General features: G+C 43.5%; 1 protein-coding gene across 1 annotated transcript in view; it reads right to left on the reverse strand.

Moving 5' to 3' along the window:
- TTLL8 (tubulin tyrosine ligase like 8) overlaps positions 1-13360 on the reverse strand; it is a 158604-nt gene that overhangs the window by 60909 nt on the left and 84335 nt on the right. Inside the window, exon 8 of the mRNA XM_033958962.1 lies at positions 11240-11354. Within this exon, the coding sequence (XP_033814853.1) occupies positions 11240-11354 (115 nt within the window). The remainder of the gene's footprint in view (positions 1-11239; positions 11355-13360) is intronic.

Genomic DNA, 13360 nt, shown 5'->3' on the forward strand with positions numbered 1-13360 from the left:
CCATGCAAGACTAGCGCTCATTTTGCGTTATGCTACTGGTGACATCATGAGAGAAGAGCTGGTAAAACTGCTGTCTTTGCCTGGAAGAACACAAGGGATAGATATCCACAATGCTGTGATGGAGGCTTTTTCATCACTAGACATAAGTCCAGAAAAAGTGGTTTCAGTTACTAGCGATGGAGCACCTAGCATGGTGGGGACAACATCAGGATTCATTCATTTCTTTGCTAAAGAAGCAAAACATCCACTGATTCAATTTCACTGCATAATACATCAAGAGGCTCTCTGCGCCAAAGAAAGCAGCAAAAAACTTGACAATGTCCTCAAAGATGTAACAAAAATTGTGAACTTCATCATGGCGCGTGCTCTTAATTTTCGACAATTTCAAGCCCTTCTTGATGAGGTTCAGGCACAATATAACACTTTACTGATGTACAATAATGTCCGGTGGCTGAGCAGAGGACGAGTGTTAGAGATTTGTGGCCTGCTTGGAAGAAGTTAGGCTATTTATGAACGAAAAGGGGGAAGACTATCCTCAACTTACCAACATGGCCTGGCTTACCAACCTCATGTTCTTTACAGATTTTACTAACCACTTTAATGTACTAAACAAAAAAATTACAAGGCATGGGAAAAACAGCAGAAAGCATGTTTAGTGACATCAAAGCTTTTGAGAGAAAATTGCATGTTTTTGAAAAAGACCTTGAGAATGGACAGCTAAAATATTTTCCTAACCTAAAAATACATTTGGATAATTCTACAACATTTGTGGACAGTCATAAAAAACACCAGGAAATCCACAAAGCATATTCCACCATTGTAGCCGAAGCAAAGGAAAATTTTAGTAAAAGATTTTCTCAGTTCCGTAAGATGGAGACAACCCTTTCATTTATAACTTCCCCAGAAAAGTCCACATTTGAAGATCTTGATCTTTCCTGCTTACAGTGGTTAGATATTCAAAATTTGGAAATGGAGCTACTGGAATTTCAAGAAAGCTCTATCTGGAAAAGTAAATTCAATGATCTGCGTGTGAAAGGGTGACAAATGAAATCACTGCTAGCAGTTCTGAAAATGAAATCCTAAAAGCGTGGAATTCTCTGCCAGACAATTTTAAGTCCATGAAAGCACTTGGGATTGCTCTTCTTACTTTGTTTGGGTCATCCTATGCTTGTGAGCAGCTGTTTTCGGCTTTGAATCATATAAAATCTGATGCTAGAAACAGATTAATGGATGACATGAGTGCTGCATGTGTTGCTCTGAAATTAACGCACTATGAGCCAAGGACTGACAAGTTATCAGCATGCATGCAACAACAAAAATCACATTAATTTTTTTCAGAGCCCAATGCATATGTTTACATGAAGCAGTGTTTTCAGTTTGCAGTTAAGACACTTTCTAAGTTATTTAAATATTATTTAAAGATGTTATTTAAAAAAGGGACTTTACATGGCCCTGTTGTATTCCAATCTGGAATTTCCAATAAAAACGGTTGGTTTAATTTTGTTTTCTTTACATCATATTATTAGAAATGTAATGATTTAACTATTTTCTAATTTGATTGTAAATTTTACAAAAAAAACATGTATAGACTCTTTGGGAATACACACCGAGTCTTGACACAGTTAACAGTTTTAAGAAGTTTATCTTTTTTTTTACTCAGGATACATTTGACATGTTATGAATAATACATTTAAAATATATTGTGTAACTGAATCAAAGTCTTCCTAAATTCATTAAATTGAATGAAATCATTAAAACATTATAAATTGCCAATAAATTGAAATGAAAACCAAAGGATTGTGAATCAAATTGATTCTCTGACAATACAAAGATTCCAACCTTTAAAAATGATGTTACATAGTTCAGGCAACTTTATAAAGAGTTTTTAGATACTAAAATCTTGTTATTAAGGTTTAATTGACGTGCTGGCACTTTGAGGAAATTCTTTGGTTTTGTGCGGCAGTTTGGGCACTCGGGCTCAAAAAGGTTAGCCATCACTGATATAGGCCATTGGTTTTATGCTGCTTTTAAACCTTAAATATACTAGGGATGTTCCTTTCTGTACTTATTTTTTTCATGATTTTGTTGGTTTACCAAGGGGTCTATTCAGATCAATGTGTAGACTGCTACTGTCCCAATCTTTAAAGGTATAAAACAGTGGGGGAGGGGGGAAGACTTCAGTAGTAGTGCTCTGTTAAATTCCTTCTGCATAACTTGTTTAGTGTTGAAACTAAATCAATCATTGGTCAAAGAAAACAACTCCACTCATGCTTATTTTCAATAATGCAAAACAGTCATCATGTTTTTAAAGATGTCAATATTATCGTTCAATTATCAGTTGAGACTGTAAGCACATCTACTGTGTGAGAGGTGTGCACTCTCTTAGAATTTTAATAAGAACATACTGGGTCAGACCAATGTTTCATCTAGTCCAGTATCCTGTATCCAACAGTGGCCATTCCAGGTCATAAGTAGCTGGCAGAAACCTGACAAATGAACATGAGAGTTGCCATACTGGGACAAACTGAAGGTCCATCATGCCCAGTAACCTGTTTCCAACAGTAGCTAACCCTGGTCACAAGTACCTGGCAAGATCCCAAACAGTAAAATAGATTTTATTTATGCTAGGAATAAGCAGTGGATTTCCCAAAGTCCATCTTAATAATGGCTTATGGACTTCTGTTTTAGAAAATTATTCAAGCCTTTTTTAAACCCTTCTAAGCTAACCACTTTCACCACATTCTCTAACAACGAATTCAGAGCTGAGTGAAGCAATATTTTCTCTGTTTTGTTTTAAATCTACCACTTAGTAGCTTCATTGCATGCCTACAATTATTTTGTAAGGGGCATAGTAAGGAGGGATGGGGAGCGGACTATTCTATGGGCATCGTGTGCGCAGGGGCACCAGCAGCTCTCCTTCTCTCTGCCCCCCGGCGTACCTCTTTAAATGTTTGCTGGCAAGAGCAGCATCTTCCACTTGCTGCATGCACCAGCCTCGGCTCCCTTCTGATGTCTAGGGCAAGGGTCCAGGAAGTGATGTCAGAGGAAGAGTCGAGGCTGGTGCGAGCAACAGGTTTGGGTTGCTGCTGACATCGGGAATGTTAAAGGGGTTTGGGGGAAGGGTATGCACACATGGTAGTGGGGGTGCAGCGAAGGAGTGGGGGGGGGGGCGAAGAGGACAGGTGCTGGTGCCCCCACCAAGATGGCACCCAGGGCAGACCGCCCTCTGCCTCCCCTTACTATGCCAGTGATGCTGACACCCTAGGAGAGGAAGGAGAGAGTGGCAGGAATCTAACTTTTGGCGCAGTTGTTAGAACTACAGCCTTAGCACCCTGAGGTTGTAGGTTCAAATCCCTCACTGTTCCTTGTGACCCTGGGCAAGTCACTTAATCCCCTCATTGCCCCAGGTACACTGGAGTTTGGGCCCACTGGGACATATAGGGAAATATGATAAAGTACCTGAATGTAAAACCACTTACCCCCTCTTTTACGAAGGTGTGCTAAGCTTTTTAGTGCATGCTAAATATTAGCGCGCGCTAAACACACACTAAAAGCTAACGCGTGCATGTAATCCTATGGATGCATTAGCAGTTAGCGCACACGTTGATTTAGCGTACGCTAAATCTGCGCTAAAACGCTTAGCATGCCTTTGTAAAAGAGGGCCTTAGGATATAAGTGATATATAAATAATAAAAAATTTTAAAAAATTCCCTACCCCTGCTCTAGACATTTAGGGGTCCTTTTGCTAAGGCGCGCTAGTGCATGCTAAATGCTAACACATGCTAATGCATCCATAGGATATGTAATGTAATGTAATGTAATTTATTTCTTATATACCGCTACATCCGTTAAGTTCTAAGCGGTTTACAGAAAATATACATTAAAATTAAAATAAGAAAATAATAAAGGTACTTAAAAAATTCCCTTTCTGTCCCGAAGGCTCACAATCTAACTAAAGTACTTGGAGATTAATAAATTAATTAAAAATAAAGATAGAAGAGGGAATAGAAATAATATGATATGATATAGAATAGATATGATAGACGCATTAGCATTTAGCGCGCACTAAGATGCACTAGTGCGCTTTAGTAAAAGGATCCCTAAGATACGGGCTGATCATCATTACTATTCGCTACCAGATGCATTTTGGGTTTCTTTTTTTTTCCCCCTTTGCTGAGTGAGGGGAAATGTGTCATGAGTTATGAGTTGAGCATCCCTAATCATTTTCAAAAGTTAGCCTATGACCTGTAGTGCAGCAGAATTGAGTCTGAGATCAAACTAGGGATCTGCTCAAAGACAGTGCACAGCAATGACACTTAACCACCAGGTCAGCCTCGCTCAGTCTTTTAAAAACTATTTTAGTTTCTCACACTAACAGCGGAAGCTGGAGCGGCCCGCTTTTTTAATGTAAACATCTTCCTGCCCATCAAAACCTTAATCAAACCCCAAGAAGACACGTAAACCTGAGTGGAGAAACCTGGCCGCAGCCCTGTTTATTGACAATTAACATATTTAAATAACATTTACATATTATAAATAACATTACCAAAAACATTAAATAACAATTTATCCACTAAACCAGCACAATGGTATCACCATTGCGACCCAGATCCCGAGCTACTGACTCAGATGTAAATGGCCCCCGACCCTGCCATCTAAGCAAGGGTCTGAGGGGTGGCATGTCCCCACATGCCCCATTGTCCAGGGTCATCCGACCCACCAGGCACGGCTCCCAACCGGCCCACCGCTCATCCCCATGATGAGACCAGCCGCCAGTAGCTCGGGATACCGCCAACCGAATCAAACACTCATCCCCAGGTACTAACGGGCGAGAGGGCGGGAAAGTTGTCTCGGAGGACCGGAAACCGTTAAGGTCCTCCGAGTGCCCTCCTTATATGCACTACCCACCCACCCCTAGTGCCGCGACTTTTGCCCTATCAGAGGCCAATCCCCCGGCGGGAAGGCATCTACCCCCCGATTTAAACTTTTTCCCTCCTTCCTTAACCCCCCCTTCGCTAATCCCTAACCGACGGACGGCCCCATGGGCCTCCCAGCTCCGCGTAAGAGCCGTCCTGCCCTTTCATATTTCCAGTAAAACAAGGAATGAACTGAAAAGAGACTTTTATTTTCTGACTGATGACATTGTTGCAAGGTGAACGTTTGCCAGTTTCTTAAATCTGAATGTATTAATAAGTGAGTAAATTTCCTTGTTGATGCTGAAACTATGGTACTCATAATTGTACTAAAGAAAGCCAGCTGATTTCTGCACTTAGTCAGCTGTAGTTCCTTGTTCCTTTAAAAAGGCCATATCCTTTAGCAATACTTGTATGTGTGCCAAACTTATTATGTTTATTGGCTTAGCAAATACTTTAGATGTTCAGTCATATGGAAACAAAGGCTAACAACTTTCGTTTTCATGGTTAGCAGTCCTACAAACAAAAATCTCTGCTGTAAAACATTTTACAGAAGTAGGACACCAACATCCTTTCAATGCTGAAGTTACATCAAAATGTATTGATTTGCATTGTGGATATAATGCTTTTTTTAAATCATGTAGTCATTTCAGTAATAGTCACAGTACGGTACGTTTGAAACAGGTTTCCCTTCTAAATACTAACCGTTAAACACCATATCATATTAGAATGCAATAAAATATAGCCACGCTGAGTTAGGCCAAGATTCATTGAGCCCCAGTATCATGTCTCCAAAATTGGTCGCTTTAAGTCAGAAACACTTGGCAGATCCCACAAAGTACAGGGCGCCCACAAAAACACTCCTTGATTTTAAATGGTTGCAAAATCAAAACTCATTGGAATATGTTTATAAGTAAGATGATAGCAAATACAAGTCCCAAAAAGCACGGTTTGCAATATGTTACACAATCGCTTGCACTTTCACCCTTACAAGCTGCAATTGGTGCAGAAGTTACAACCTTCAGACAATGCAGCGCGACAAAATGACCAGGTGTTCCTCAAGTGGCCCCCGAGATCACCAGACATTACTGTTTGTGACTTTTTTCTTTTGGTGGTACATGAAAGACAGAGTGTACATACCATACACTACCCGCAACTATGGATGATCTGCAGGAACGCATCACTGAAGCTATAAATGCGATCACGCCGAATATGCTTCAGAGAGTCTGGTCTGAGCTCGATTATATCGCATCGATGTTTGCCAAGTAACCGGTGGGGCACCCAACGAGTGTATGTAATCAACAGATGCCATATGAAATTTTATCAATTGATGATACTGTAACCATTTAAAATCAAGGAGTGTTTTTGTGGGCACCCTCTATATCTGCTTTTCATAGCCCATTTAAGGAGATAAGTGACTTGGATCTTTTTTATGCTGAGCCAGGAAGCAGAGCATTTCCTGGACTTCTGGTGAACGTTGCCCAAATCCATCCCATCAGATGCTTTCAACAGCATTTTGCCCTAAATAATTATGTGGAATAGACAAATAAAAGTGTATGGACAAATATATGTACTAGGTAACTCCACGGATGGCTATAAAAACCAGCAAAAAAGAAAAATCACAGCCTGTGACACCTATTGCAGGGATCATGGTGGATCCAGGGGACACAGTGCCGATTGCCAACACAGGATTACCGTATTTTCACGCATATAACATGTGCGTTATACGTGGTTTTTACAAACCACGCATAACCTTGTGCATTATACGCGTGAGCGCGTTGTACAAAATTTTTTTACATAGTTCCCCCCCCGACGCCCGATTCATCACCTGGAAGGAGCGCTCGCACTCCCACCCCGAAGGACCGCTCACACCCCCACCCGAAGGACCGCTCGCACCCCCACAGCCTCCCCCCCCCCATGGAGAAGCTGTCTACCTTGTTTCCGGATGCCAGCCCAGCTGCTTCCTCTGCCGGCGGTCCTGCCCCTTCTCAGAGCCCTGTGCTGCGCTGCTTCCTCTTCAGGCGGTCCCGCCCTTTCTTTGACGTCAGAGAAAGGGCGGGACCGCCGGAAGAGGAAGCAGCGCAGCAGGGCTCAGAGAAGGGGCGGGACCACCAGCAGAGGAAACAGCTGGGCTCGTTGGCATCCGGAAACAAGGTAGACAGCTTCTCCATGGGGGAGGGGGGGAGGCTGTGGGGGTGCGAGCGGTCCTTCGGGTGGGGGTGCGAGCGATCCTTCGGGTGGGAGTGCGAGCGGTCCTTCGGGGTGGGGGTGCGAGCGGTCCTGCAGGGGGGTGAATCGGACGTCGGGGGGGGGCATCAGGCTTTCAGGGTGGGGACAGGACTTCAAGGGGGAGAGGAGAGTCTGGGCGGGCGAAAGGAGAGTCGGGGTGGCCAGAGGAGAGTCGGGGCGGGCGAAAGGAGAGTCGGGCGGCGACGGGAGAGTCGGGGCGGCATGCACGGTATACGGGTGTGCGCGGTATATAAAAATTTCTGTACATAAATTTGTGTTTTCCGCGCGCTATACCCGTGTGCGCGTTTTACACGGGTGCGCGTTATCTACGTGAAAATACGGTAATTCAACAGATTAACAGATGCAGTGGTGAAAGTGCTCAACGACAGATTTGCAAAACTTACCAAACAAATTGGATTGCTCAACCAAATATTGACAAAGATGGGAGGTCATTAGAGCATCATGTCGACTCCTCGGAGTTTGAAGGAGACAATTCACAAATAGAAGGAGAACTTGAAGATAGAATAATATCAGCCAGAATAATATCAGCTTGTCAGCCTGGCTGAGACCTTGAGCAATGGGGAGCTGAGAGGCTTTCTTAAAATTTGACTCTCAGCTAAACTGTTACACCATTCGCCATCACCATTCACTTTTGCATCGAGACTACCGCTAACATTACTAAACCTGAAGCCAACGGAGTAGGAAAGGGACACAAGGGAGGTGGATGTAGTGTTTCGGGTGGCAGGGAGGAATTGGCAGCGGTTTTAGTGGGGGGCAGGCAGGCTTCAGCACAGGTCGACTTCAGGAAGTGAGGAAGGGGTGGGACAAAGGCTGGAAGGCAGTGAAGGGGAGGGGGCACGAACTTGGGACACAGAAGGATGGGAGGGGGTATGAACGAGGGGCACAAGGGAGGGAGGAAGGGGCACTAACTTGGGACTTAGGAGGGAGGGAATAGAAAGGGACAATTGCATCAGATGTGCTAAGCTTTTTTTTCCCTGCAGATATAACATCAAGTTTCAAGTTTATTAGGATTTTATATACCGCCTATCAAGGTTATCTAAGCGGTTTTTACAATCGGTACTCAAGCATTTTCCCTCTCTATCCCGGTGGGCTCACAATCTATCTAACGTACCTGGGGCTATGGAGGATTAAGTGACTTGCCCAGGGTCACAAGGAGCAGCGCGGGGTTTGAACCCACAACCCCAGGGTGCTGAGGCTGTAGATCCAACCACTGCGCCACACACTCCTCCTACATGGGGAAAACCCCTTCTAAGCATCTGGCCCTCTATGACAGTTGTTATGGGATTTAGTCACACACATGTACCCCCACTGTTCTCATATTTGTAGTAATGAAGAACTTGATCTGTTATGACATGGCTGTGCACAGCATGAGCACTAGTACTGGCTGTAGGAAACATTTAAAACAACTAAGGGCTCCTTTTACGAAGCTGCGTCAGCGGTTTAACGCGCGTAATAGCCGCACTAATTTGCCGGCCGCGCTAGCCGCTACCGCCTCCTCTTGAGCAGGCGGTAGTTTTTCGGCTAGCACGAGGGTTAGCGCACATTAAAAAGGTGCGTGCAATAAAGCCGAAAGGAGCCCTAATTGTTTTCAGACTGCAATTCTTATTTTGACAGTAGAGCTGCTGAGCTATCCAGTTCCAGAAAGGGAGACTTTTTGGGGCCAGTTCTGGCTTTGTTCTTTCATCCTGAAGCACTATGGCAGTTGTACTCCTCGAGTCTACCTCTTGAAATCATCACTGCAGGTCCCATGATGCACCAGAATAGTGAATTTAGATAGTGAGCCCTCCGGGGACCGAAAGTTACCTACTGTACCTGATTGTATGCCACGTTGATAGCTTTCAGGCCTTATAGGCAATATACTGTATAAGAAACTAAAATAAATACAATAAATAACTATAAGAAATTCAGCACTGGCCCAAAATCTTCTTCCTAGATTAGAGTTACCAGATTTTGGCAGGGGGAAAAAAAAAAGCATGTGGGGCCCCGCCCCCATTCTGCCCCAGCTCCGTCCCATTCTGCCCCCCAACCCCGGACCCCACACAAATCTTGTCTTTTCGGGGCCGCGTCTGGAAGGCACCTGTGCACGCGTGGATGTGACACGATGACATCAAACGCATGCGCACATGTGTGTGATGAAACCATGTTGCATCAGCGAATTCGCAGACGCCCTCCAGACGCGGCCCTGATCTCAACACTTTTCAAAACCTGGACAAAGTGCCGGGTTTTGAAAAAAAAAAGTCCAGACGCCTGGACAGTCCTCTACAAAGAGGACATGTCCAGGGAAATTCGGACGTCTGTTAACCCTATCCTGGATCAGGGTAACTCGGCAGTTGTATAGATATTGAACAGCTGAGAAGAGTCATCTCTATGACATCATTGGATATGTCTTACATTGCCTGAATAAAAGGTACCAGCCTCACGTCATGTCAAACTCTGGATGTACTGACTTTATTGTTCTCACTAGTCTTATAGCCTGTTATATTAACGGATACTAGAATATATGTGTGTGTCTGTCTTTATTTCTTTCTTTCTCTCTCTCTCTCTCTCTCTCTCCTTAGCCACTGTCTTTCTTTCTGTCTTTCTTTTTCCTGGGCTGTCCACCCATTCTCCCTTCCTTTTACCTTCCCTGTGTCCACCACCACCCCTTCACTGCTCCCCTTATCCAGCAGCAGCCCTTCTCCCTTTTTTTAATCTTCCCCCTGTCCAGCAGCACCTCTTTCCTGTCCCCCTGACCAGCAGTAAGCCTCCCTTCCTTTTTCTCCCCGTCTCTTCTCCTGTCCATCAGCACCTCTTTCCTGCTCCCCCGTCCAGCAGTAGGCCTCCCTTCCTTTTTCTTCCCCCCTAGCACCTCTTTCCTGCTCCCCCGTCCAGCAGTAAGCCTCCCTTCCAAAAATAAGCCTCCTCCAACAATGCACTCCCTCCCTTCCCCCCTCCCTGAACCCCAAAAAATGGCAGAAGGAATGCCGACTCCCTCCTACCATCAGCGCTCCTCCCCCACAGCGCTCTACAATATGGCAGGAGGGATGCCGACTTCCTCCTGCCATCGGGCCAACGCCTTTCCCCCCCCCAAAAAAAAAGACACAACATAGGAGGGATGCCCACTCCCTCCTGCCACTGGACACGGACCCCCCCCACTTCCCCTCCCCTCCCCTTACCTCTAAAAGTTGGGAGCAGGAGGAGTGCTCAGTCCCTCTTGCTCTTCTGACAAACTGCGGGCCTTAGGCCCCGCCCCAGTTCATCATGTGCTTTTTGCCCTCCGCAGACAGCCACCGCGGCCTGCAGCCTCTGTGGCCTGCAGCCGCCGACAGCCACCACGGCCGACAGCCTCCGTGCCGCCTGAAGCCAATAAAACCCTAAGCCGCACATGCGCACTCCTACCTGCAGGGACCTACAGCGCACAGAAGCGGGAGCACGCAGTTAAGAGTGCGCATGCGCGGCTTAGACTTTTATTAAATTAGATGAGAAACAGGAGTTCCTTAGAAGGTGTAAAATATAAGATAATTGGGCTGAGCTACCAGGTATGCAAAAGTGTCAGTTAGTTGTTTGGACTCAGGTTTATACCAGTGGCTGAAGGAAAAACTGTGCTTACCTCTCTGGTCTTTAAACCCAACTCAAAAATTCACTAAAAAGTTATATTGCTCAGTTCCATAACTGGCAGCTAGTTTGATAAGACAGGGCCGACATTTACATATGTAAATTGCAAAATCAGCACTGATCCAGGTAAATGTTGGCACTTACATGGGCAAACCCCTGAGTAATGCTACTCTTTTTTAAATGTATTTTTTAATGTCAACATTTGCATGTTTATTTCCACTCATTCTTGTAAGTAGTTTACAAAATGCTTCACATTCAGCAGAGCCTTTTGTAAAATACAAAGTTTGAAAATCCCAGTTTGGAGGTCCTATTTCCCACCTGGTGCCCCATACATAAAACAGGATAATCCTTTTAAATTCAAAGATAAATAGACTTAAAGTGGCATGCCACTTTTTTCTACAGCAAATGACTCATCACTAAAATTCTCTGAAATTTAGAATGGAAACCCCATAAAAATATGCAGTTCTAATCAACAGCCTTACCAATAAACTGCTGCCTCTCAGCAGTTGAACAGAGACTATAGCAACGTGGGAAGAAGGAGTCTGGATTTGCTTCTACGTACCAAGACAAATTTCTCAGGTTCAAACACAGTCCAATCTTGAATTTAAAAAAAAAAAAAGATTTTTGTTGGCATCCATTGGCAATATACCAGGTAACAAAACTGCAAGACATAATAATATGAGTACTTAATGTAAATATTTATTTTTCTTTGTATCTACTCAAAATACAGCTCACTTAACTATGGATCCTTCTACTACAGAATGTTAAGTCCTTAATGCATGGTTAACATGTGAGAACAGGCTATTGCAAAAATACATATACAAGTATGTTGCTTATTTGTGCATGTTAACCGTGCATTACCCAGTTTTTAAAAATAGAAACAGAGAAAAATTAAGGCAGATAAAGAACAATGGCCTATCTAGTCTGCCTAACAATGCCATCCACTATCCCAGTGTCTCTCAAAGTTTTTTAGCCTTGGCACACTAAGGGCTCCTTTTATAAAAGTGCGCTAGTAGTTTTAGCGCACGCTAAAATGCCGCACACGCTAGCCGCTACCGCCTCCTTTTAAGCAGGAGGTAGTTTTTCAGCTAGCGCGCATAAAACGCTAGTGCACCTTCGTAAAAGGAGCCCTAAGGCCCTCTTTTACTAAGGTGCGCCAACCGATTAGCGCGCACTAATCAATTTAGCGCGCGCTAAACGCTAACACGTGCATATTAGTCTATGGACGCGTTAGCGTTTAGCCTGTGCTAATTCAATTAGCACACGTTAATCGGTTAGCGCACCTTAGTAAATGGAGCAAATGTTTTTTTGCGGCACATTATAATTTAAATAATAAAATTGCAAAACCAACAAGAAATTCAAGTTGTTTAATTAAAGTCTTTTAAGCTATATATGAGTAATTGTAACAATGGTGAAACTAAAGTAGATACGAGGGAATAAAATTGCTAATCAGTACAATGGATGTGCTTGTTTTTGAGTGCAAATTAACTCAAATCACGTTTCGATAGTTGACAAACACGCATTTCATCATGCACCATCTGCAGTCGTTCTCTTTTTTCGATTTAATTTCTGCCAAAGCTGAAAATCCAAGTTCGCAAAGATAAGAAGATCCATATGGTAACAAAGCCTTGATTGCTTTGTTGCTCAAGTTAGGATAACTACTGCATAAAAAATAAAAATTACTTGCTATTAGTTTTCAAGGACCAATCATGTCAAAGAATGATACTTGTTTGGGCGGTTCTATTCTTACGCACACAGACACTCATAACATTGACAAACTCTTGTGTACACGATGTACATGTCATCTATTCTAGTGTATACTTATGAAAGGAATTTTTAAAAATAAAGTATAATTCTGGAATCTCTCGTGGCACACCTGGAATCTCTTCAGGGCACACCACTGTGTCGTGGCACACAGTTTGAGAGACATTGCACTATCCCCTCCTTTTCCTTAGAGATCCAACGTACTTGTCCCAAGCTAGCATGTCTTATCTCAAGTAGCAATTTCTTCTGCCTAAGATTATATCTGTGAATGGAATTGTAAATACAGGAAGTCCCCAGGTTAAGAACAAGTTATGTTTTTAAAGCTGTTCTTAAGTCAAATTTGAATGTAACTCAGAACTTGCAGATTTTAAGATTCTTGCTGCTTACCTCTGCTCCTAGCTGACAAAAGGGCCAACTGTCCCTACCAATGTTCCCTCTAAGGTACAGCATGCACAACCACACACTGTTCTTAATGTGGCCATGTATCATTCCTGAATCTGCTTCAGGAGAAGTGTAGGAATCGATGCCACTAAATACTGCTCAGTGAAATCAAATGAAGCTGCAACTGCGTTCTTAAGTATGAATCGTACTTAAGTTGGGCGTCTGTAACTCGGGGACTGCCTGTAACTTTTACATGCAAATAAAATGACTCATTTTTGGAACTCCACTTTCTGGAGTGGTCTGAACTGCATAAGAGAGTAAGAAAGTGATATCTCAAGCCAGAATGTAACTTCAGCATTCAAATAAACATCTCCCGTCCACTGAGAAGTCTTTCCAGTGTTAGATGTGGTGTATTTATATTTTAGCAAAGCTTTTGACAATGTTCCACTCTAATAAAT

Source organism: Geotrypetes seraphini, chromosome 9 (genome assembly GCF_902459505.1).
Source record: "Geotrypetes seraphini chromosome 9, aGeoSer1.1, whole genome shotgun sequence".
NCBI lineage: Eukaryota > Metazoa > Chordata > Amphibia > Gymnophiona > Dermophiidae > Geotrypetes > Geotrypetes seraphini.